The 27042-nt window shown below is 41.6% G+C and overlaps 1 protein-coding gene across 16 annotated transcripts in view; it reads right to left on the reverse strand.

Annotated features, from left to right (window-relative positions):
• The window catches only part of BLM (BLM RecQ like helicase), a 102202-nt gene that overhangs the window by 11858 nt on the left and 63302 nt on the right, over positions 1-27042 (reverse strand). For 12 of the 16 annotated variants that reach the window (XM_082448520.1, XM_082448524.1, XM_082448519.1 and 9 more), the window contains 7 exons: positions 23560-23755; positions 21215-21405; positions 16894-17041; positions 9904-10103; positions 9273-9465; positions 6026-6148; positions 3703-3904 (listed from right to left, as the gene is read on the reverse strand). In XM_082448520.1, the coding sequence (XP_082304646.1) occupies positions 3703-3904; positions 6026-6148; positions 9273-9465; positions 9904-10103; positions 16894-17041; positions 21215-21405; positions 23560-23755 (1253 nt within the window). Of the gene's footprint in view, positions 1-3702; positions 3905-6025; positions 6149-9272; positions 9466-9898; positions 10104-16893; positions 17042-21214; positions 21406-23559; positions 23756-27042 lie in introns of those variants that run through there. The other 4 variants (XM_082448525.1, XM_082448521.1, XM_082448523.1 and 1 more) reach the window with 4 other exon arrangements.

The following is a 27042-nucleotide window of genomic DNA, read 5'->3' on the forward strand; positions in this document are numbered from 1 at the left end:
CACTTTCTGCCTATAATGGCCCTGGATGGGGTCAGTTTCCTTTACAATTCAAGGAGTAAAGGACTGTCGCCCTTTACACCAATTTGTCCTACATTTGTCCTCCTAAAACGTCAAGGATTCTGTGACTTGAGCCCAACCCCATGTGCCTTCTCTCTACCCTTTCATAAACCCCTCCCTCTCCCACGCCTCCCTCCAGGCATCTGAGCTGAGATCCACACTCCGCATCTACTCCGACCACAGAAAGGAAGTGAGAATACCTTGTTTTAAGGCCCCAATGCCCAGACAATAGACACTGTGGAATTACTGTGCTCCCACAGTCCAGAGGAAGGGGGCTTTGTGGGTGGGTGGAGACGGAGCAGAGCAGAGCAGAGCGAGCCTCCTCCTGGCCAGCCCTGCCGAGGGAAAGGCTGCAGATGTGGTTCCCCGGGTCCCGTAGCAGCTGGGACCTGGCACATCTCTGTCAGGGCCCCGTTGCCAGGGGCTCACTCACTGGTCTACATTCCAAGATCTGCCTGCTCTCACCTCCCACTCGCTGCCTTTAAAAAAGGGTGAGAGGCCCCTGCCACAGCCTATTACAAAGTCCTTCCAGCACCTCACTTCCCCCACTGATCTGAAGGTAACAGCTTTTTCTCTCCCCTGAAAATAAATGGTAAAAAAAAAAAAAAAAAAAAAAATCACAGGGTCAGCATGTTAGCCTTTCCCTAAACGAGTATTTCCCGCCCCATTATAACCAGGCTGAATTCATGCCTGGTGTTAATTCCCTAGCATCAGGGCACACAAGTGGCCTCCGATCTGATCTCTGAATTTAGAGGCCCGGGTATCAGGGCCACCAGTCTGCTAATGACATTTTGGTGGGGCTGAGTGAAGAGTGGTTTTTTAAAAACTCTTGCTCAAGGGCAGTTTTACTGCAGAACTGGCAAAGATGTGCTAAACCAGCAGAGAAGCAGCCTTAAATTTCCCTATGCTGATTTCCTGCTAAGAAATTAAGTCCCGAGCAAAAACCTGCTGTTTATGTTGATTTGCAGAATGAATCTGCCATCAGCAGCCTCTATTTCACCAGAGCCATCCATTTTACTCCCACTCAGAGCCCAGAACACAACCAGTTCATTGCGTGTTCTTCTGAAGATGTGAAACTCTGAGGGTAGGGTGGGGTGTTAAGGGCTCTGGCAAAGAGCCACGTTTATTTTGTGGCTGCGTGGATCCTCAGCCAGGTGAGCAGCCTGGACACGTGGGAAGCCACCTTGCAGAGTGGTTCAGTGGAAACGAGGGTAACGGGGCACAGATACAAAGAGGCTGCTACAGGGTAAAGCAAAGTTACACTACTTCCTGGTTTTAGCCAGTAGGGACTAGAAAATAATCCCACCTTAAACACACGGGCTAATTAAAAAATAGCATCAAAAGTGGTACTGGGTTTTGGACAAATATGAGTTTTACTACTTACTAGCTTAGGTTCTAGGCCATAGGGCAAAGTGCTTCCGTCTTATCAACAAAAGTTGTGAAAACAATAAGGGAGTCAATGGTTTACTTTGTTCTAACTAGCAACAATGAGGAGATCATGATGGGTTTTCAGGAATCTCCGTGTACCACGTGCAGCAGTGAAAGTGCTCCAGGCAGGCCTGGGGGAGCCAGTGTCCAGTCCCACCTGTGAGACTGGTACCAGGCTGGGGACAGCTTCACCTAAGCCTTCCCCAGGGGAAGCTTCAGGAAGCCTCAGCTTCCTCATGATAAATCCCAGGGAGTTGGACAAAGGTCTTTTAAGGTCTTCTACTCTGTGTGAGTGCCTGAGGAAATGAGTATTTCCCAAAATGGGGGAATAAATGAAGAAAATAAGAAAATGTCCCTACTGAAGAGCATCTGCAGGTCACTGCACACTAAAAACCACAAAAATTATTATTCGGCCATAAAAATGAATGAAATCCTGCCATTTGCGACAACATTGATGGACCTCGAGGGCACTATGCTAAGTGAAATAAGTCAAGGACAAATACTGTATGACCTCTCTTACAATGTGGAACCTAAATATATATATATACATATATATAAACCAAGTTCATAGATGCGAGAACATATTGGTGGTTGCAAGAGGCTGGAGTGGGGTGGGTGTAGGATAAATGGGTGAAGTTTTTTTTCTTTTAAAAGTTTAAATAGAATTAAAATAAATAAAACCCACAAAATTAAACTAATATTTACTAATGCCTTTAATTTCTGTACCCCAACAGAAGGATTAGCACATACAAGATGTTTGTTCATGGACTTAACAAGGAAATGACAATTTGGTAACATCTGCCTTCCTTTCTTTTCCCCCACTCAATTTTTGGTCTTTATTACCCAGAAGGAAAAGAGGTAGAAAAACTGAAAAAGAAAAACACAACAGCTTGCACAAGTTTCCTGAGGACTTGTTCCCTCTTCCTGTAAGCATTTCTGTTACAATACATAGATGCTTGGGGCCACATTCTCCAGAATGACGGGGTGGTCACAATCCTACCAGACCTTACCTACAAGGCAAGGGCAGAGCATGTCCTTGCAGAAACCAGGAAAAAGGGGCTGTCAGAAGCAGTGTGATTATGAAGAAGTAAGACGCTGTCCGGATCGTCACCAGGACCTGACAGTAGTGCTATCTTTGTTCCGCCTTGGTGAGCGCAGAGCACCCAAAGCGGGTGCAACCCAGCTCAGCAGCCAGGCAGATGTAGGAAAGGGAAGATGGCGGGGCTGGACTGACCTCTTGGGGTTCCTGCTGTGGCCTCTTCTCTGCTACCCTGGAAAGCTTGGGAGGCTGGCTCTCCCAGGTGTTACTGAACGGCAGGGAGTGTGCGGAGCCTCCGGGTGGAGGCCCTGCAGATTCTGCAGCAATAGAAGCGGTGTGGCAAGTATTGGCGAAAGCATAAGAGTGATGAGAAAACAAAACCCTTTGTTGGGACTTCCCTGGTGGTGCAGTGGTTAAGAATCCTCCTGCCAATGCAGGGGACACAGGTTCGATCCCTGGTCTGGGAAGATCCCACGTGCCACGGAGCAACTAAGCCCATGTGCCACAACTACGGAGCCTGCGCTCTAGAGCCCGGGAGCCACAACTACTGAGCCCACACGCCACAACTACTGAAGCCTGCGTGCTCTAGGGCCCCCATGCAGCAACTCCTGAGCCCGCATGCTGCAATTCCTGAAGCCCGTGTGCCTAGAGCCTGTGCTCCACAACAAGAGAAGCCACTGCAATGAGAAGCCCGCGCACTGCAACAGAGTAGCCCCCGCTCGCCGCCAACTAGAGAAAGCCCGTGCACAGCAACGAAGACCCAACGCAGCCAAAAAATATATATAAATAAAAAGAAACTTTAAAAAAACAAAAACCAAACAAACAAAAACCCCTTTGTTTATTCAGCTAGTATATGATTTACAGTATTTTAGGTGGAAAATTAACTTAAGAGCAACTGGCAGAAAAAAAAATGTTTTTTTCCTAAGGTAATGTCAAAATTGGAGAAGTTTTTGCAAACTAGAAAACTTTAGTGATCATCAACCTAGGAGCAGATATCTTAAAAATCTGAAACAAATGTTTTTGTTTGGGATCAGACCTTAATCCTCACTCCACAAACGGGAGAGGCAACATTTAACAACGGCTTATTTTAATAAATGCTTCAAAGCAAATCAGAGCAGCTGTACTTTTATATTTTTCTCCCTTCTACCCTACATTGCAGAAAAGGTGGCAGAACTTACCCTTTTGTCTTGGAACCACCGAAACCAGTTTTTCTCCTCTTAGACCTCTGGGAGGCTGGCATCCTTTTCCTCTTTCTTTCATTTTTGGTTTTATTTGCAAAGTAGTGAGAAGATATGGGTGTTTCCTCATCCAGCTCCTCAGGGGCATTTCTTCCAGTGCCTCTGCTGCTGGAGGGGCTTCTCCGTGAGGAATCGTCCTCAGCTACAAATGGACAATGCAGACATTTACCGGTGATGCCATGCTGATCCAAGTGTGGTTATAGTCTACGCCGAGATACACAGCACAGGGGTGCAGTTCAGCCAAAGCCCAGCTGCTTTCCTGTAGCATCTTGCCACTTGGATTCAAACATCCCACAAGAGCTGAGCACTTCTTTTATTTCACAAAGCCCCAAAGTAGTCAATGGCAATTTATTTTTAAAGAAAGGGGTTCAGAATTCATTAAGAAAATGTGTGATGCTCTAACTTAACCAGAGACGTCAGGTTTTATTAGCTCACATTCTGTAGCCCACGTCCCTGTTATTGTTTGGGCAATTAATCCTGTTAAGTTCTTTGAAAAGTATAAAGTGCTAAACAAAAGACAATTTTATTTATAGTTTTACACATGCTGAAAAAATAAGTCCAACATAAGGAAAACATACCTATGTCCTGCACCTCATCTTTGGGCGATACTTACTTAGTAAATGGCTGTCAGAAAATTCTAGACCACATTTTACTCTTCTTTGCATAATAGTTGTGACCATTTCACATACTATGCAGGAAATGGGTCTGCATGAAAGCACACATTTGCAAAGAAGATGGTAATTTCCATAGGTATTTGCAACCCAAGGCACATCCAAAGCATGAAATCTCCTTCTAGGTTAACAGTGACCAGGTCTTCATTTTCTGAAGATATTTCCTGGCTGGTCTGGTTCACCCTCAGGCTACCCTACCTTACTGCATGGTAGGAAGGGCACACGGGCAGACAGTGCAGCTCGGGTGAAGAGTGCTGTCATCCCAGCTGCGGGACTTTGCGGAAATGAAAAGGCCTCACCACTTTTCACCTCTAAAATGGGTGTTGGGGAATTCCCTGGAGGTCCAGTGGTTAGGACTGGGCTCTCTCACTGCAGTGGGCCTGGGTTCAATCCCTGGTCAGGGAACTAAGCTCCCACAAGCCACGTGGCGTGGCCAAAAATAAATATTAAAAAATAAAAATAAATAAAAAAACAAAATAAAATCAGTGTTATAAGGATTGAATGACACAAAATAGGCAAAGCTCTTGGCTCTGTCCTCCCTCAATAAGTGGGAGTGATCATGACCACACTGTGGGCTATTTCCGCAGAGCAGCCCTACCTTACGTGGGCAAAAATCCCTATCCAAACAAGTTACTATACTAAACAAACGTTAAGTTCCCACCAAGAGGTTAATGTATTTGAAGTAAGGATTTATGGAATAATTACCATACAGAGGAATTAACGAAAACCTGACTCTTTGGCGTTTTGTTAATGGATAAAACACGACTGTGGAGAGACAGAACGTGAAATGCACGCTCACTCATGTCTCATCCTGCTACTCTGAGAAGGACCCCTCCCGTGGTCCGTTACAGAAACAGGGAAACATTTCACTTGGCTAGTCTGCATATGGCAATACGCTGGAGGAGGGCGCCCGACTCCTGCACCTGTATCTCCCACAACGAAATCTTTCTTTGTTCTCGATTTTCCCTGAGCGCATGCTTTCTACAGCTCAGTGTTGAGCTTCGCAATTAGAGGTGCTACGTGACAGGCTTCCAGCAACCTTTGGGAACGTCCGCTAATGATGCGCTCACTCGGGCAGATTCTTTCAATGGCTAATAACAGTAAGATTCTCCAGTAGTCCAATTACATGTTCATTTTCCCAAAACATTTAAACTCCACTCTTAAACTTTAGACATGCTTGTCAGATAACACTTCCCGTCCTCAGACATGGAAACTGAAAAACAAAGAGGCTATGTGTGGCCTACCAAGGATTACAGAGTGAGATGCTGGCAGATATGTGATCTGCACCCAGGGCTCCAGATTCCTCAGGCACTTGCCTTAACAGAACTAGCAACTCCTGGGCCCAAAGGTTGTCCCCTGGGTCCTGTTAGCAAGTTCAGTAACTGGTCTCCCCTGGGGGACCTGAGCACTGGTGTCCTCTAAGAGGTGCCCGGCACACCACCGGGGTCTGCTCTGAGAACCTGGATGTCAGTGTGACAAGGTGTAGGGACCGTTAACACAAGCCAGAAACCACATGAATCTAATCCAGTGAGATGCATCGTTTAACATTAAAAGAGGCTTTCAGAAAACCCATATTTGGCTGTATACTGAACCTGGCAATGTCCACTCAGAATATTTCTGTAATATTGGAATCACTTCTGCACCATATTTTTCCAGTTTGTCTTCAGTAACACCATCAATTTGAAGCAAAACCTCAGGATCAGACGATAAAGATTCTGTGCATGGGCATAAAATTAGAAATTTAAATTACCACCCAGAGAAAACCCACTGAATTTATGCTCATTCACCCATTCAGCACATGTTTGTTAAGTGCCAACTATCTGCAGAGCACCGGGTACATGGGCTGATTTTCTAAAAGGCAGTTAAATGCCGACAGAGGCAGCGCACAGGCCCAGAGGGCAGGAGCCCGTGGTCCAATCCCAGCAGCAAAGGTGTGTGGAGTCAGGGCCGAGAATGGGAGGGAGCACAGGACGTGGGGGGAAGCGGAGTGGGGGTTCCTGGGCAGTGTGCCCCAGAGGTAACTGGACTTTGCTCTTGGCCCACTGTTCTCACAACCAAGACTTGTCTAGCTACAAGTATGGTGATGCTTGTTTGCAGAGAAGGCCCACATCTGTATTTCCAGCTCTGACTTCTCCCCTGCACTCCACATTTGTATACCCTACTCAGTAAGGCCTTAACTGAATTCTTACTTCCCCCCAACCCAAAACTGTTCTTCAGGTCTTTCTGCACGTGGGTGAAGCAAGTACTCTGCCTTTAACAAGTAGGCCATTAAGAGCCTTCTGCTAGGGCTTCCCTGGTGGTGCAGTGGTTAAGAATCCGCCTGCCAATGCAGGGGACAGGGGTTCGAGCCCTGGTCCAGGAAGATCCCACATGCTGCGGAGCAACTAAGCCTGTGCGTCACAACTACTGAGCCTGTGCTCTACAGCCCGCGAGCCACAACTACTGAGCCCATGTGCTACAACTACTGAAGCCCGTGCACCTAGAGCCCATGCTCCTCAACAAGAGAAGCCACTGCAATGAGAAGCCCACGCACAACTGAGTAGCACCCCCACCACCACAACTAGAGAAAGCCCGTGCACAGAATGAAGACCCAACGCAGCCAAAAATAAATAAATTAAATAAATAAATTTTTTAAAAAAAAGAGTCTTCTGCATAGAGAAGGCACAACAGTCTTATAGCTAGACAAGCCTGTTATTTTAAAGATCACTCTGGCTGCTGTACACAGGAAATGGATTGTAAGGGAAAGAGGGGAAACCGGAGCCTGATGGAAGCCACTACAGGTGCGAGAGAGGATGCTGTGAACTAGCGGGTAGTAGTGGAGACAGAGAGAAGAAATAGATTCGGACATGTTTTGGAGGCTGGGTCTGTAGGATTTATTGATGCACTGGCTATGGGCAGTGAGGGAGTAATAATTCCCACGTATCTGCGTTGAGCAAAGGGTGGATTTCAAATCCGTGATTGTAACATCATTTCTACGTTTAGAGGAAAAGAACAGACCTGTGGGACAGACCAGGAGGTTTATGGAAAGGGTTACTGGAAGATAAAGTGGGGGAGCCCCAGATCCCTGGGACTTCCCTGGCGGTCCAGTAATTAAGACCCCACACTTCCACTGCAGGGGGTGTGGGTTCAATCCCTGGTCGGGGAACTAAGATCCTGTATGCTGTGAGGGTGCGGCCAAAAAATATAAATAAATAAAATAAAAAGAAATGCAGATTCCTGATAGACTTTGTACTTTATCTGGAGAGCTGTTGGAATTTTAGCCAAGTATTTAGAAGATTAAAATGAATATCATGTTCATTATCTGGAGATAAGGAGACCAGTTAGGAAACCTCACTAATAGCCTAGGAACAAAATACTACATTTCATTGATTCTAAGATATACTCTTTTTTTTTTGCATTTTGGCATTCCTGAGGCCAAGAGGCGTCTTACAAGTGCTGACGGCCAAATGGCAGCTGTGCCGTCACTGCCTGCGCCTGTGAGAACTCAGTCATAGCCGTCAGTGCTGCCGGCATGCCGACAGCGCCACTGCAGTGCTGGTTCCTCACACGTTGAATTGAACTGCACATGAAATGTGTTAGAAAAGACTAGACTGTGATTAGCATTGAGAAAATGACTGTGCATGCAGAAAAGCTCAGAAACGGAGTAACGGGGGATAAATTTGGCATTAACAAAGCAAATTGTATGTCCTGGAGGAAATGACAATTCCACAGTTCCTTGCAAGCAACAACCAAGTGCTTTACATGACCTGAAGTAGATGAAGCAGTGTTACATTTGTGTTACTGAGAGACGTGCAGCCTCCCGCGGACACTTTCTGGTATCATCAAGGAAGTGTCACCATCAAATCAGAACGGGTGACAAGGATTTTGATTAAAATTTTGGGGAACAAAGTGGAGCATGCTAAAAAGGCTGTATCACTAACGTTCCTGATGACATAAGGGAAAACAAAGACATGGACAACTGACTCAAAAAATGATTCAGAAGAGTCAGGTTTTGAATGTGAATTTTTACAAGTACTTAAATCAATCTACTTTGATTGTATGCATTTTCCATATATGCACAGTTACATATGATAAAAATCTAAATAAAGTAAAAACAACTCTTTCAATAAAAGCACTGTGTCACAGTTTAATTAGTAGAATTTTTTCTTTCTCAATAGTCCATAAAATAACAATGTGGCATTTTAGAGTTGATGAAATACTGTAATGACATATGGTGGCAGGAGTGGGGATGGAAGAGTGAGAACGTGATGATTGTGAGTTTTTATGAAGGAAGAGGGTGGAAGGAAATGTACACTAGTCAGTCAACCATGTGGCCAACTTATTTTCCAGGGACTTTACTATTAGAATTCTGGGTTGAGCTGTCTGAAGCCATGGAAATAACTCACGTCAGCAAGTATTTATCAAAAAATACTTAGACACAGCAGTGTGCTAGATCCGGATTCAGAGAAGCATAAAACAAAATCTCTTTTCGAAAGGAACTTAGCTCTGCATTGCAAAGACGTGTACACACATAGTTAAACATCATAAGGCAGGCAAATAATGCACACAAATTCATTAAGTGACATCTGGTGTTAGCAATTAGAATTATCCATATCCTAACATGCAGCATTAGACTGAAGTATAAGATTGAAATTATACCATATGTCTGAATAACAAAGTACTGTGTATATCTTAAAAAATATATTTTATCTCAAGAATGAGTTTAAACTGTTTTTCTGAGCTTTCAATTCAGAGATCAAAAAGAATGAGATATATTAATGCCCTTGGTAAGTTCCTTAGCAAGATTAACTTTTAGCCTATTAATTTATGCCACGCAACAGAAGACTCACACACACCAACCTGCAAGCTTCTTGAGAGTGACAGTATTAAAAATATTAAAGTAATGGACACCAAAAACTTTTCCCAGAGATTTGCAGACTTCCGTAAGCTCTCCAAGACATTTCTTAACCATCTCTTCCCTCTGAGATACCTTTGCCACTAAAGCTTTTTGTTTTTTCACACTGCTGGAATTTTCCGTTTCCATAAAGTCTACCTTTGTGAGAGAAAATGAGAGCACAGGAATGAGTGCATGCACATAGAGGCTTTATTTAATGCTTAATTACATTTTTTGGGGGGTATTTCTGTTATGCCAAGTAGATAGTAAGTCCCTTGGGAACGGGGCTGTATATTCTCCATCTTTATATTTCCTGTGCCAGCACAGACTAGCTTTCTGATAAATGTTTATTTAATGAATATATGATGATTTAATGATCTGACAACCCATTCAATTCATTTTGACAGGTGTTACATTACTTGGGTTCAATTTTAAGATCTCTTTCTAAATTAAGAAGAATAGAATATGTTCATACAGGACAGTATATATAAATTCAGTATCCATAAGCTTTGGAAAAGACACTTGAGTTTGCAGTGAAATAGTTCTGTCTACTCATTGTGAGATAATAAAATAAAATAAACATTTAAAATACCATACCTTTAAATGACCATTTAGTACATGTTGGGCTTTATTTCCAGGCATCACATATGCAATTGGTTGATCATTGGCATTGATATATAAGTCTTCATCCAAAATCCTGTCAAGTATCAGCTTTTTAAAAAGTCTTTCAGCATTGTGTCTTGAATAAGCAGATCCCTTTCCAAATATTCCTGACTGAATTTTTGCACTCTTACTCCCTGGTAAGAAGGTAAGAGAAATTAGATTAGTAAATGTAGGTATATCATAACTCTAATAGAAGAGGCTAAAAAAGCCACTTATGGACAGGTCTGGGTAAATGAGATAGCTAAGCTCTTCCACAGGAAAAACCATGGCACAAATAGACACTTGTTTCCATGAAGTAAGAATATTTGAGTAGAACGCTAAAATAATTGTATGTACTTCTCTTCATCTTTTTATAACGTGCATTGGTCAAAAACAGCAGCAAAATTAAGTTTATCATTTTAGCATGTTGCATGTACAGCTTATAAAATTATATTAGAGCAAACAAATCAAAGACATAGTTCATATAAACCTTAATAGCTTCATATCACTGTTGCATAACACTCCACAAGGCTGTATACTTCCCTCCTCCTCCCACTGACTGAGAGTCCCACCCCCAGCTGGATCCTTGGTTTCACATCCACGCTGCACTAATGACTAATGTTTTCATCATAAACACAATTTTTAAAAAAAATTTTATTTATTTGTTTATTTATTTTTTTGGCTGCGTTGGGTCTTCGTTGCTGCGCACGGGCTTTCTCTAGTTGTAGCAAGCGGGGGCGACTCTTCCCTGTGGTGTGCAGGCTTCTCACTGCAGTGACTTTTCTTGTTGCGGAGCACAGGTTCTAGGCGCGTGGGCTTCAGGAGTTGTGTGGCACGTGGGCTCAGTAGTTGTGGCTCGTGGGCTCTAGAGCGCAGGCTCAGTACTTGTGGAGCACGAGCTTAGCTGCTCCGCGGCATGTGGGATGCTCCCGGACCAGGGCTCGAACCCGTGTCCCCTGCATTGGCAAGTGTATTCTTAACCACTGTGCCACCAGGGAAGCCTCACAATTTTATTATAACAATCTACTTAAGAAGGCGTGTGACACTGATTATAATCAGAATTAACAATTACTTTGTAAAGCTTTAGCTCTATTTTAAGAGTTCCAAATAATTACATTATTGTAAATTTCAGATGGCTTCTGGTCATAGATGCTGAATGATTTCAAGTTTTTCCTTCTTCAAGTGATTTGTTTGCCTGAAATGTCACACTCCTGGGGCAGGACTACTGCTCTGGTAACGGGCTGGCTGATGTGGACCAACCCTAGTGTTGAGGATAACTACGAAATCTGGACGAAACAAACAATTTTCTTAAAAAACACATAAGAGCTAAGGAGAAACTGAAGAATGTGTCAGAAAAATGTCTGACTTAGCAATCTACGTGAACGGTACAGAGATGTAGACGAGGGTGTATTTAAAAGGCTATTTATCACATCACTATTTACAATAGAAAAATATGTCCTAAAATAAAACTATTTAAATACATTTCATCAATATGATAAAATATAAATTAAAAACTACTTAAGAATAAAAAAAAAGAAAATGCTTATATCCTGTTACATAAAACTGACAGAAACTATACATACAATATGATAAATATGTGATTGTGAGCAAACACACATTAAAACATTAGCAGTTTTTTGGGGAGTTATTTGTATTTTTCGATTTTCTACATATTATAATGTAGAATGATCATGTATCATTCTTATAACAAATTATTTTATCTGCAACCCCTTGTACCCCCAAAAGCATCCAAACCAGGAGAAGGCAAGAATCCAGAAAGGGAAGACCAGCATTAAAAGTTGCTTTGTCCTGAGAAATGTGCAGATCCAGGAGACACAGCTGAGAAACTGAACAAACCGTCTTCCTACTCCAATCTAGGCTATTAATTTTTTAATTGCTTTATAGATTTTTAATTAAAGTAATACATGTACATAGGAAGAAAATACAATATTGCACAGGAGGGTTTATAATTAAAAGCAACATTCCTCTGTTCCACCCTTCCCCTCCCTAGTCTCACTCCTCTCCAAGGCAATCACTTTTTTAAAAAAATTTAATTTAATTTTTTTTATTTTTAATTTTTTTTGGCTGTGCCTCGCAGCATGTGGGATCTTAGTTCCCTGATCCCTGGTCGAACCCGCGCCTCCTGCAGTGGAAGCACAGTCTTAACCACTGGATCGCCAGGGAAGTTCCGGCAATCACTTTTTAAATAGCTTGTTTTCAGCTCTTCTGGTGGTTACCTCTGCATGGAACCCATACTCTTGCTGTCATTCCACTGGCCAGAATCACCACCTGACATTTACATATTGACCCTTCACAATGAAAGATGAGGCTTTATCTCATTTATGCCACCCTCTTCACTTTACCCTGTCCTGAATTTTGCTAGTTACATAATACTGGTTCATCTATTGATTTTTGGGGTAACTTTAGAGTGTCTGACCACTCTCCCTCCCCACTATGTAGGAGGCTACCAGCACCCCAAGCTGTCCATATACTCCTCTTTTATTTTTATTTATTTATTTAAATTAATTAATTTATTTTTGGCTGCGTTGGGTCTTCATTGCTGCACGGGTTTTCTCTAGGTGTGGCGAGCAGGGGCTACTCTTTGTTGCAGTGCGCGGGCTTCTCATTGCGGTGGCTTCTCTTGTTGCGGAGCACAGGCTCTAGGCACGCAGGCTTCAGTAGTTGTGGCACGCAGGCTCAGCAGTTGTGGCTCGGAGGCTCTAGAGCGCAGGCTCAGTAGTTGTGGCGCAGGGGCTTAGTTGCTCCGCAGCATGTGGGATCTTCCTGGACCAGGGCTCAAACCTGTGTCCCCTGCACTGGCAGGTGGATTCTTAACCACTGCGCCACCAGGGAAGTACCCCCTTTTATTTTTATTTATTGTACTTTTATTTTTACATCATCAAGATTAACATCTATATCCTGCCCTGTTCTCTAACCATGTTTAAGTCTATACATTGACTCTATTGTAGCTAATCAGCAACATTTATATTACAACAAGCTTCCTTCCCCACTTAGAACTCATGACTCTTGTGCAACTCTAAGGAGGATGTTTACTGTATTCAGATAAACGGATTATTTTTTTGCACATTTTATTAATTACTCAAAATCATGCAGCCATTTCCTTTGTTTTCTATTTTACCTTGGCTCTCTTTTATAATCTTTCCCCGGGAGTTTCTTTTTTTTTTTAAAGATTTTTTTTTTGCTGTGGGCCATTTTTAAAGTCTTTATTTAATTTGTTACAATATTGCTTCTGTTTTTTATGTTTCCATTTTTTGGCCCCGAGGCATGTGGGATCCAACCAGGTCCGCGACCAGGGATTGAACCCGCACCCCCTGCATTGGAAGGTGAAGTCTTAACCACTGGACCGCCAGGGAAGTCCCTCTCCAGGAGTTTCTAAGTGCCTTTCTCCTTCTGCTGTTGAGAAGTAACATTTGTGTTCTTTACTGTCATCAATAAAAAAATTCATTTCTTGTTCTTTCTCTATATTGCTTGGGACTTATTTTTCCCGACTTTCTGTTACAATTTGTACAGACTGCTTACTGGACCTGCTGCATAGCTGTGACTCTGGGATTTCTTCTCACTGGACCCATGGGTCAGTTCCTCTCTTTATGGTATACATCATATCACATTCTTTGCCTTCTAGTCTCCAGGGCTACTGACATTAATCTGATGTCAGTTTGGTTTTGGTTTGTTTTTTCTTTCCAAAGCTTTCTGCAGTATCTCTGAAGGGGTCCAGAACATGCCACAGTGGCATAAAAATTATTTTGAGCAGAAGGTACCTGAATTTCTGAAATCCATCTGCCAAAAAGCAGAGACTCCCAAAAGAACTCAGTTGTCTTAAATCCCCTCCGCAGGAGCAACCAGAGAAAACTGACTCTTATCCTTGGAGATGAGAAGTCTCCACACAACACCTAAACAGACACTGTCACAAAAACTGCCATGTCTCCCCGCTATCTTTCTCCTAAGGGCCCATTTATCTTTCCCTCAAATCATTTGTTTCCTCCTAACCCTTCCCCTGCCTCTACTTCCCCTATTAAAATGGTATACAAGCCTCAAATTCTAATTGCCCCTTTGAGTCACATTTTCTATGAACTCCCACACATACGTGATTAAATCTGTCTTTTCTCTTGCTAATGTCCCCAACAATTAAATATAACAGAGTGGAGAAAAAGTTTTTCTTCCCTAACATCTCGTTACTCTTGGTATTCTTAAATTTCATCTTATAAAGCATCTTATTTAGCATTAAGTGGGCATTTAAAAAAAAAATTTTGGCCATGCTGCACGGCTTGTGGGATCTCAGCTCCCTGACCAGGGACTGAACCCAGGCCACAGCAGTGAAAACACTGAATCCTAGCCACTAGACCACCAAGGAACTCCCCAAGTGGGCATTTTTTTAAAAAATTATTTATTTATTTATTTATGGCTGTGCTGGGTCTTCGTTTCTGTGCGAGGGCTTTCCCTAGTTGTGGCAAGCGGGGGCCACTCTTCATCGCGGTGCGCGGGCCTCTCACTATCGCGGCCTCTCTTGTTGCAGAGCACGGGCTCCAGATGCGCAGGCTCAGTAATTGTGGCTCACGGGCCTAGTTGCTCCGCGGCATGTGGGATCCTCCCAGACCAGGGCTCGAACCCGTGTCCCCTGCATTGGCAGGCCGACTCTCAACCACTGAGCCACCAGGGAAGCCCCCCAAGTGGGCATTTTAATTAAGGTTTTTTTCTTTTCCATTCTGGGAAATTTTCTTTTATCATTGGTTTGATAATTCCCTCTCTCTACTTTCTATTTCAAAATTTTGTCAGATTTTACATCTCCTAAGAATTGATCTATATTTTGTCTCTCACATTTTCCATATAGCCTTTTGCTCAGGTCTTTTTTTTTTTTTTTTAATTTATTTATTTTATTTATTTATTTTTGGCTGCATTGGGTCTTCGTTGCTGCGCGTGGGCTTGCTCTAGTTGCGGTGAGTGGGCTTCTCATTGCAGTGGCTTCTCTTGTTGTGGAGCACGGGCTCTAGGCGTGGGCTTCAGTAATTGTGGCACATGGGCTTAGTAGTTGTGGCTCGTGGGCTCTATAGAGTGCAGGCTCAGTAGTTGTGGCACACGGGCTTAGCTGCTCCGCGGCATGTGGGATCTTCCTGGACCAGGGATCAAACCCATGTCCGCTGCATTGGCAGGCAGATTCTTAACCACTGCGCCACCAGGGAAGCCCTTGCTCAGGTCTTAAGAAAATTTTCTTGACTTTACCTTCCAACCTTTCCACTAAATTAACTTGCGTCAATCATTTAAAATTTTTAACAGCTCTTTCTCTATTTTCTGTAACATTCTATTATTATTTAAGTCTTTATGAAGATACTAATCAGGAGTTTCCCCTCCCACATCCCCAAAGCTATTGCTTATTTTCTAAATTATCTCTATCCCCAGGGTCAAATACGCTACTTATTTGGTCTTTCGCTTTTTTCTTTTTGGCTGCACCTCGCGGCTCACAGGATCTTAATTCCCAGGCCAGGGATCAAACCCTCGCCCCCTGCAGTGGAAGTGCGGAGTTGTAACCACTGGACCGCCAGGGAAGTCCCTTGGTCTTTCTCTTGACTGTCTTTTTTTTTTTTTTTTTTTTAAGATTATTTATTTATTTATTTATTTATGGCTGCGTCAGGTCTTAGTTACAGTGCACGGGCTCTTCGTTCAGTGTACGGGTTTCTCTCTAGTTGTGGCATGTGGGCTCAGTAGTCGGGCTCAGTAGTTGTGGTGCGTGGGCTTAGTTGCCCCGCGGCATGTGGGATCTTAGTTCCCTGACCAGGGATCGAACTGGCGTCCCCTGCATTGCAGGATGGATTCTTAACCACTGGACCACCAGGGAAGTCCCCTTGATTGTCTATTTATATTTAGTCTTTAGGGACCACGTTAAACCTTTTAGGTGGATTTCTTGTTATTTTATATCTAGGTCTATTTCCCCCCAAGTTCCTCCCCTGAATGGGGATATTTAGTTACCAGGTTTGCTTTAGGGTAAGTGGGCTGGGTGGCCCCCAAATGCCACTTAGGGGCGCTGGCCCCCAGCTCAGCTGTCTTTCTACTCCTCAAGCAGTTTGTTTATCTTTGTTCTAGAATCAACTGAAGGCTGGTATTCCATGCAGTTCTTTTGTGAGCAGACTTTCTTTTAACCGTCCCCTCCTATTTTTGGCTCCTCTGCTTTTACTCCCACCCCCCAGGCCTCTGAGCTTCCAAGTCTGAGTCGGCCTGGTGATAATGGGGTTCTGCCTGGTTGACAGCCCCTCTGCTATAACTTTCTCTACATTTATTGTGCACTGTGATTTACTGCATTTCATTCCATTTTTCAATATGCTTCCATCCATTTCATCAAAGATTTTTAAAACCTCTAATCTGATGATGGTCTCTTTCTGGTTTTCTATGCTGTTACGGATTTAATCCTCATTTTATTTCCTTGCTACTATTTTAATGGGGGCCTCAAGCGAAAAAAGAAGACAGATACTTATGCTCAGGCTGCCATCCTGAACTGGAAGTCAGTCAATGGGTAATTCTCCAGGGAAGTTATATTCCATTCACTCAGATGAAATTGTATAAACTTTATTATTTTCTTTTTTGTTTGTGGAAACTCATCTTAGGGACTTACATAAATCCTATAAAAATAATTGGTAATAATTCATAAAAACTGATTTTCTTTTGTTACTCAAAAAGGCTTTACTCTAAAACTCTTAGCTTCTATAAGAAAATAGAAGAGATTTTTTTCTATGTACTTGTAATGAATTCTTTAGAGGTTCAACTTTTTTTTTTTTTTTTTTTCGCTGTGCCGTGCAGCTTGTGGGATCTTAGTTCCCTGACCAGGGATTGAACCTGCGCCCCCTGCAGTGGAAGTGCAGAGTCCTAACCACTGGACCACCAGGGAATTCCCTAGATGTTCCAGATGTAACTCAAACAATAAAACAGATGACTTACCCAAGAAAATGTCGACCAGCATATTCATAGTAAATCTCCCAGAAGGACCTACATGTTTTATATTTCTTGTTCCTTGTGATGAACTGTGTTCTTGAACAAATCTTACAATATTTTTTACATCATCAGTCACATCTCTTGTCTTATAATCCTATGAATAAAAAGAGATTACCTTTTGCTATAATTAAGATACCGATACCTAGATCGCTAGGATTTAATACTAACTGTAACAGTCCCACAATAAACCATTTCCAGACTAAAACCAAGGAAGTTTCAAATGTTCATTCTTTCCTAAGTTCTTATATTAACCTTGTGTCTAGAATAATTAGCACTCTACTATATCTATTTCATTTCTGTTTCACAGACAGTTACCTGAGAGCACTCTGTGGGTAGAAATATTCTTTTTCTTTCAAAACCCTTCATACCTCTTTTGGTCATAACTGGATGGTGACCTTTAGGGATGAAAAACATTGTCCAACCATGCAGATGTATGAGTTCTGATCTCTTTTGGGTCTTTGGTGCCACAGTCAATCCTTTTTATCACCTCCGGTCAGTTCCCTTTCTCATTCCCCTCAGTTGTCTCCAAACTCTGCCTACCATTACTATGTGGTCTTTTGCTATCGTCTATCCTAGTTCTCTAACCTAGCAATACTAAGCACCTGCAGTTCTCAAAAGTTGCATCATGCTTCTGTGCCTCTGTATATGCAGTTCCTCTACCTTCTAATCCTTGTTCATCCACCACAGTCCTGAAGACAAATAGGTTTCTTGTCCTATACTAACAATTGGTAGTGATTCTGAGGCTCTATCTGGCATCATCACGAAAGAGTGCCCCATCACTCTCTCCAACATCATTCCTGCCTTAATTCTTGGTGACTAGTGTACAGAGATGATCCTCCCACACCTTGGCCTTTGGCAACTTGATCTCCTGTACTCCAGTGATCCTGTCCTCCACATATGTCAGCCCCTCACTCCCATGGTCACACCCACTACCTAGCCTTACTAGTATCAGCAACCCTTTTGTTCTCCGACCGCTACCTCCTGCCTTTCTAACACACGCCATCTAGTTTCTGACTCCAGCAATCCACTGGGACAGCCTATCCATTGATCCTCGTCCTCAGATGTTCAGCTTCAATTCCAGAGCCGATCATTATAACATTATAACATAACCTTCATATACCTTCAACTCCCCTGCCCTTGGGTCACACTGTTTGACAAAACACATGAGATCCAGTTCTCCACCATTCCATGCCTACACCTGTGTAGCTGAACTTGGCAGGAGAAACACACACAACTATGCCGACTGTTTTCACTTTCAGTACAGGGCCACAAACCTCAAGTGGATCCTTAACGCTGCCAGGTAATCAATGATACATGCTTAGTCTATCTCTCCCTCATTCTCTTAGAATAGCAGTCAGCAAATTACGGCCCATGAGCTGTATGCCTGTTTTTGTAAATCAAATTTTATTGGAACACAACTATGGAAAAATTGGTGTATTTATTCTAATTTATGTCTGCTTTTGGGCTAAAATAGCAGAATTGAGTAGTTGTGACAGAGACTACCCACAAAGCCTGAAACGTTGGGTTGGCCAAAAAGTTCGTTTGGGTTTTTCCATAATATCTTACAGAAACCCGAATGAACTTTTTGGCCAAGCCAATATTTACCACCCTCTGGCCCTTTAAGATAAAGTTTGCTGACCCCGTCTTAGATTACAATTTCACACTTTCTCCTTTCTCTTCAATCCCCACTCTTGTCCTGTCAGCTGACTACCTTGCCTCCTACTTTGCTGAGGAAACAAACAATCGAAGAGAGCTTTCAAAACTTCCTTCACTACGTCCATCCCCAGCACCTGCCCCGCATTTTCTCTTCTTTCTTCCTGTTATTATAGACGAACTACCCAAGCTCCTGTCTAAGCCAGTCTTTGTCCTTCTGCACTAGCTCCCAAGCCCCCTTGCTTACTCAGGGACACTGCTTCAGCAATTCTTCCCTCTCCTCACACATCAATTTCCATCCTCCGTAGGTACGTTCCTATCAGCACACAAATATATTATTTCTCCTGTCTCTTCTTGACTCCACTTCCCCTGGCAGCTATGGTTTCATTTCTCTGTTCATCCTTGAAGCAAAACTTGAAAGAATTCTCCATATGCACTGCCTCCAATTTTGCCCCTCTCCACTGAAACTGGTCAAGTCCAGGTCCCATATTTCCGCGGTGCTAAACCCAACGGTGACGTCTCGGTCCTTATGGTACTTGGCTCGGCAGCAGCAGGTGACCAGGTAGCGCTCCCTCCTCCCTGATGCACTCCTATGCTTAGTTGCCTTGGCCTTCCTCCTACCTCACTTGTTCTCTTTCCTGGTCTCCTTTCCTAGTTCTTCCTCTTCTCCTCAACCTCTTCAAGTCTCAGGGCTCAGTCTTTGGTTTTCTTCTCTTCTGTCTAAACTTATACCAGTGAAGATTTCATCTGCTTTCATGACTTCAAATTCAACTATATGCCAACCACTCCCACAGTTATGGTACCACCAGCCTCTCTTCAGAATTGCTGGATCCAAGACATATCTAACTCACTACACCCCAGACCAAACTCCTGATCTTCCCTGCCAGACTTCCCCGAACGTCTCGGCTGAGGGCTGCTCCACTCTTCCAGTTTCTCAGCCCTCCAGACACCGTTCTGGCCGGCCTCACCTCTCCCCCTGGGCAGGCACGTGAGCTCCCTCACTACCCCTCAAAGGCACAGGCATGCCCCCCACCTCAGGGCCTCTGGTTTTGGTTTTAGCGAAGAACATCCGTATTTGAGAGCTGCTCAGCTAACTCCTTTCTTCAAGTCTTTGCTCAGGTCTCATCTTTGCAGTAAGACTTCCCTGGGCCACTGCATCCTGCACCCCATTCATCATTCCTGACTCCTTACACTGCTGTACTTTTCAGCAAAGTTCTTTCCTCTTAACATGTACTTATAATGTATATTGTCTTTATTCAGCCTCCCTCTGCTAGAATGTAAGCTCCACAAGAGTAGGGATCTTTATATTTTTGTTCAGTGATGTATCCCAAACTCCTAGAACATTGCCTATCACAGAGCAGGCATTCAACAAATATTTGTTGAATGAGTGAACTGATTAGCAATGTTTACAGAGTGGGGTGTGGTGGGTTGAGATGGCCATAAATCCACAGATTCCACCCCAAGAGACAGTAAATCACCCTCTGCTTGGCTAGCGCTGCCTACGGTATCACAGTGATATGAATACATACATGTCTGTCTCCCCTCCCGTCTGTGAATTGGCCTATATCATGTTCATATGTGAATCCCCAGCACCTTGCAGATATTTCAAATAATATATCAACTGTGAAAATGCTTTGTAAACTGTGAAGTACAGTAGACATTAAAACGTAGAATTACCATGATAGGTACAACACAGTACCTAACGATTGAATTTTACAACCTCCCAAAGTTATTTTTAGGACAGATGATAGCAAACTCATCCTGAAGCTATTGCCCTTACTCTTTACAGTTTTTTTAAAAACCAGTTTACAGAGTAATCTAATTGATCTGAATTCAAACACATAGTACACTAGTTATAACCCTTTTGAGAATGAAGATGTTTAAATATAATTAGAGTTGAATGTAAAATATTCTACCTGCCCACGTTGGATCTTTTTGGGTATTTACAGATTAATGATATTTCTTAAATATCCTATAAACCACCAAAACAGGTCCAGTCTGTTTAATAGTATTTCTGTGGAATATCCGTAGAACTAGATAGTTCTACGGATATTCCACAGAAATACTATTAAAATGTTCTACGGATATTCCACAGAAATACTATTAAAATAGTTCTACGGATATTCCACAGAAATACTATTAAAATGTTTCTATGGATATTCCACAGAAATACTAGTTCTACGGATATTCCACAGAAATACTATTAAAATAGTTCTACGGATATTCCACAGAAATACTATTAAAATGTTTCTATGGATATTCCACAGAAATACTAGTTCTACGGATATTCCACAGAAATACTATTAAAATGTTCTACGGATATTCCACAGAAATACTATTAAAATAGTTCTACGGATATTCCACAGAAATACTATTAAAATGTTTCTATGGATATTCCATAGAAATACTAGTTCTACGGATATTCCACAGAAATACTATTAAAATGTTTCTATTCCCAATTAACATGGGGAGGAAGCCATAGTCCCCTTGTTAAAATCCCTAGGACCCACTTACTGCAATCTAACTTGTATCTAGCTTTTCTAAATTAAGAGAAGAAAAAAAAAAATCTTGTCAAGTTCCTTATCACAAAGAATTTAAAACTTTCTTATTTTACCTTTGTTTTACAGCAATTATCACAAGAAACATCTGGGTATTTCTTACAAAAATAAGGATTAAATCCATTTTCGCCAAAATAAGCCAAAAGCTGTATTCTCCTGCATTCTGTTATATTTTCGCAGTAATGTACCATACTATACAAATTATTGAAGTGAGTTTCTTTCGTATGATGGTTTCCATCTTTTTCCACTAAAAGAGATGAAGAACATAGTAAACATACTTATTAGAGTAGAAAAATAGAAAAGAATATCACAGAAATATTTAGAATAGGTTCATATAACTTTAAATATTAAATGAAATAACATTATTCATAGCATTATATATCAACATGACATGAATCTATATTATAATTAACTGAATATTTATGTTCATCTTCTAGATTGTAGTTTTGCAGGAATAAACATAGGTTGTCAGGAGTAGCTGAAAAAATTTTGCAGCTCTTCATTATTCCCAACGATAAATATCTGAATTATATTTACTATATTTATCAGACAAGGATGTACTGAACCCAGCATCCAAAGTAAGCAGAGCATGGAGCCATGGCAGTGGGCTGTGCATCTCCCTGAGTATCTGGGATCAAAGTGGTTAAGCCAGTGGTTCTGAAACTATGTACCAAGGACCCCCCAGGGCTGGGGTGGGTGCTGCAATGAACGCACAGGGGTGCTGGCAGGTGTTTTAAATTTAAGGGAAACACAGCAATACCTGACATCTGTTGAACACCACACAAGCAACTAGTTGGAAGTAGTTTATGATGTGCTACTTTCCTTCTAATGACATTGTGAAGCTGAAATTTTGGCAGTTGCTATGATAAAAATAAGGACCTCCAAAAAATCAGTGTGAAACAGGAAATGAGGGTGGCAGTGTCCAATCTGATTCCAAGGTTTGAGAACAACATGTACATACTTTTCATTTGTAAGCAATTGTTGTTAGTTAAAAATGAAATAAAAAATTTTTTTTCTGGTTTATGAGTATTATTTTTTTCAAATGGTTGCTGAGTGTTTAGCATTTAAATACTAAATTATTTGGACCTAACTTAATATAGGTTCTGCTTAAAAACACAAATGGATGCACTAAGTTTAAAAGTTTCATTTTTGCACTGAGAATTATCTTGGTATAGTGCAAGGGACATGGACTTTGCAATCAGATGAACCTGGATTCCATCAGGGCTCTGCCACTTACCTAGCTCTGTATCTCATTTTCCTCTTCTGTAAAACGAGGAGAATAATAGTAGTATCTTTTAGCGTTGTTGTGAAGATTAAATGAAGTGATATACGTAAAGCATTTAAGACAGCAGCATATAGTAAGTGCTAAGGAAACTTTATCATCATTATCACTACCCTTCCCCTTACCGCTGCTGCTGCTCTTGGGGGCAAGTTACAAAACCTTTCTGAAGCTCACTTTTCTCATGGGACTATCTCAAAAGCTAGTGGTTACAAGCAAATAAGGTGAACATTACTTGGCACAGAGCTTGGTAAGTGCCATTTCCCGTGCTCAGTATCTCTGCCAGAGTTCATTCAAAAGTGGTCTCAAAAGAGGCAATTTTACTTATTTATCTATTAGAAGGCGACTGGTTCAATAAACATGGAATACCATACTATGGAATTCTATGTAGTCAAGCTATGTGTACTAGCTGGAGTCATAATTACACCCTAGTGTTGACTGGAAAAAAAATCAGGTCAACATATACATATTAAAAAAGCACATTTATATAATAACTATAAATAGAGTATAACCTTTAAAAATTGTGAATCACTACGTTGTACACCTGAAACTTATATAATACTGTAAATCAACTATATCTTAGGAAAAAAAAAAGCACATATAACGGAATCGCATTTATATTGTAAAAAACCTGCATTTGGGAAAGGTAAATATCAAATATAAGATATTGCCTAACTCCAATGAAGAGGTAAAGGGATGAGATAGGAGAGGGCTATGTAGGGGTTTTATTTCCTAACCTGGACGGTGGTACATGACAATTCATTATTTTTTTCCATTTTACCTTTCTGCACGTTTGAAATATGTTACATACAAGGATGCATGCATAAATTGGGCCTGGAAGGATACCAAGGAAATCAGTAACTGGAGTTATTTCTTAGGGCAGGACTGCATAGAGGCATGATTTGGAAAATTTTCAGTCTTCAACACATCTGTATCATTTGAATTTTACATAACAAGCATGTAATACTTTTATCGTAAACATGAACTAAAATAAAACTTCCATATCTATCTAAGTGCCTCTATTTTAAGGAAAACTGGACCCAAAACACCACAACTGCAGGGGTAGATGACAATCACGAGACTGAGGAGGACAGCATGTGTCCCCGATGGAACTCAGCTTACTTAGTATAAGCCTCTTCAGTCTGGTCACATCGTGGTAGGTATAGAAGAGCAGGCAGTGAGAGATTTCCCCATCTCTTCCAGCTCTGCCAGATTCTTGGTAGTAACCCTCCATGGATTTAGGGAGGGATGCATGGATCACAAATCGCACATCAGGTTTGTCAATCCCCATTCCAAATGCGATCGTTGCACAGATAACCTGATGTAAAAGCAAAAGCTTATTAGGCTCATAATGCATTTAAAGGAACATTTTTTAAATCAATCAATCAATCAATCAATCAATTAATTTTTGGCTGCATTAGGTCTTTGTTGCTGCGCGCGGGCTTTTTCTTTAGTTGCGTTGAGCGGGGGCTACTCTTCGTTGTGGTGCGTGGGCTTTTCATTGTGGTGGCTTCTCTTGTTGTGGAGCATGGGCTCTAGAGTGCAGGCTCAGCAGCTGTGGCGCACAGGCTTAGTTGCTCCGCAGCATGTGGGATCTTCCCGGACCAGGGCTCAAACCCGTGTCCCCTGCACTGGCAGGCGGTTTCTTAACCACTGCGTCACCAGGGAAGCCCTAAAGGAATATTTTAATGATAGATGCTTCTAGAAGCTTTATCTTCTATTTTACTTTAAAATGTACTCATTATATAAGAGTCTAATATCTTAACTTGGTTCCATTATTTAGCATGACTAATATGAGATTTTCATATTGATAATTTGCAGTTCTATTCAGACCCAAGAAAGTAAAGAGAAGCTCGGTGTGGCAGGCACTTGCTTGTGTGATTTGGTGCTATCACCAAGGGAGCCAGGATCAGCAGCAGTCACCTCCTGATGTGTTACCACTGTTTGCTCTCGTATGTTTTTGATATGGAGGTGTGGGGGTGTGGCTCACCCAGCCATGATATCCCTGTTGCCCCGGTAACTGTGTTTCTCAGGAGCTCTGGTTGTTCCCAGGGCTTGGGCTTTTAGAGGTCACTGCTGCTAGATTTTCCAATGATTCAGGAAGAGTGGCGTTCTCACCTGTTCCAGGTGAGAACTTACTATCCGTTTTTCCAGTGGTAGCAAGTGATCACACACCAGCTCCTTTTATTCATCAGCTAATTTCAGAGTCAAAACTTGTGAAAATTTTATTGGAACTCATGTGGGCAAAAGTCTGAGAGTTGCTTATACTAGGGGAAAAAAAAGGCTGGAGACTGTGGATCTTGGCCTATGCAAATTACTCAGTGGAAGCAAGGTGATAGCTAAATTTCAGGAGCTTGATATATCAGTTTTTAGTAAAAAATCTCTTTCAAGCCTATCCATTTCAGTGGCAAATTTAGGACCTATAACCAAGCCAAAAATATTATATCTCCAGGCAAAATTACATTATACAAATAAAGCCGCAAGCCTTTTTTACCACCTAAAAAAATGAATTGCTACTTCAAAAATAGTATTTCAAAAGCAACTGGACGATCTGGCAGCCAGACTGAGGCTAATGACATGATTTCAGTAACTGTAAGTACCACAGCTAGGAACTGCACGCCATGGATGGCAGATGGGGCTGCTCATCAATGCTGGAGATGCTGGTGGCCTGTACTTTAGGTCAGCCATCCATCTAAATTTATGGCACTGCGATCAAAGGCGAATCTCCTTGGAAAGAGAAAGTCTACTGTAGTCTCTAGAGGTGGGAGAGCAGGTGGAGAGGCTGTAAAGCAAGGTGTGTCAGCCCACAGGCGCACAGGTTTCCAAGAAGCCTGGGTGCGTCTCCCAAGGTCGGGTGAGCACAGGGCTGTGAGGGAGGCTGCAAGCTCATGAAGTGACTATGACACCAACGCCTTCTGAGACTCTTTATTTCTTATAACTGGGAATACTGGCTTTGTGGAGTTGTTAATTCCTTCTTTATTTCTGTGTTGCTTTTAAAACTTCAGGCTAGGGACTTCCCTGGTGGCACAGTGGTTAAGAACCTGCCTGTCAACGCAGGGGACACGGGTACGAGCCCTGGTCCAGGAAGATCCCACATGCCGCAGAGCAACTAAACCCATGCGCCGCAACTACTGAGCCCACGTGCCACAACTACTGAAGCCTGCACACCTAGAGCCTGTGCTCCGCAACAAGAGAAGCCACCGCACTGCAACGAAGAGTAGCCCCTGCTCGCCGCAACTAGAGAAAGCCCACGTGCAGCAACGAAGACCCAACGCAGACAAAAAAGAAAAACCCAAAAAACAAAAAAACTTCAGGCTACCATCGTATCTTTGTGAAGAAAAACAACCAAGTTTTATTCTATCCCACAAATCTAGTAAGATCAAGGCTGTCCAGTTGGTTATATTATTATACCTTGACTGTGAGGATTAGCTACTCTGAGAGCAGAAACAATTAGATTAAAAAAAAAAAAAAGCTCACCAATTAAAAAAACTATATATTTGATCAAAGTGCTTTATATATAAAAATATGTATACATGTATGTATGTATGTTATAGAATATACTATATATAAAGAATTAAAGAACTTTAAAAAATTGGCTTTCTTTTTTCTTATTAGTTTTCTATTCAATTTTTTTATGGTTGAGATTACACACTTTTGAATTATATTTTTCCCTACATTTATCCATCATTAACATTCGAACATTTTCATATCATTAAAAAATTCTTCATAAACCATTTTTTAATGGCAGGGATGTACCATAATGTAACCAATCACGCTCTCAGGACATTTAAGCTATTTACTATTAAAAATAACACTGATGTAAATTCCACACCCATGTTTCAGATTTGAGGCTCTTAAATATGGTCTACCACACTGTTTTCCAGAAAGGCTCTCACGAGTACTACAGGAAATCATCTCTGACAACACTGTCCCCAACAGTTAATAAAAGTTTGCTAATACAAGAGGTAAACATGATCTCACTGTTTTAAATTTTAATTCCTTTGATTATTAGCAAAATTGCACTTAAAAATTTTGTATTTAGCCCTCTGTAGTTCCTCCTTTCCAACAGTTTCTTGATAGCCTTGCGTAATTTACTATTTGAGACTCATGTTTTTCTTCTCACAATTTTACAAGCTCTTCATTATGTTTTATTTGAGGAAGCTATAGTTCCCATTTTGCTGTTGCCTTTAATTTTTGTTTTACAGATATAGAAGTGTTTAGTTGTTTAGGTTTTTAATCATTTCTAGCAATTACTTCCTTTTGGGCTGTTTTTAAGCTTAGGTTCTCTTTCACTCAATGTGCATACATTTAAAAATATCTGTACCTTTATTTACCTATAATTAACTTTGATATGAGGACTCAGAACGATTCTCCCCATCAGGTAACCAGTACCACTAGTTGAATAATCTTCCTTTCCTGATTAATTTTAAATGCCTTCCTTATCATATATTGTTTTTACCTGTTTTCCAGTCTATTTCTGGATTTCTGTTCCATTGATCTTTAACGTATTGCAAAGCCAGTGTTCGTGTGTTATTATTTTCTTGCCAAATTCTTTTGGTTATTTTCACTTGAATATTCTTCTAGGCAAACTTTGGGAAAAGTTTA

The sequence above is a fragment of the Balaenoptera physalus genome (genome assembly GCF_965194825.1).
Source record: "Balaenoptera physalus genome assembly, chromosome: 2".
Lineage (NCBI taxonomy): Eukaryota > Metazoa > Chordata > Mammalia > Artiodactyla > Balaenopteridae > Balaenoptera > Balaenoptera physalus.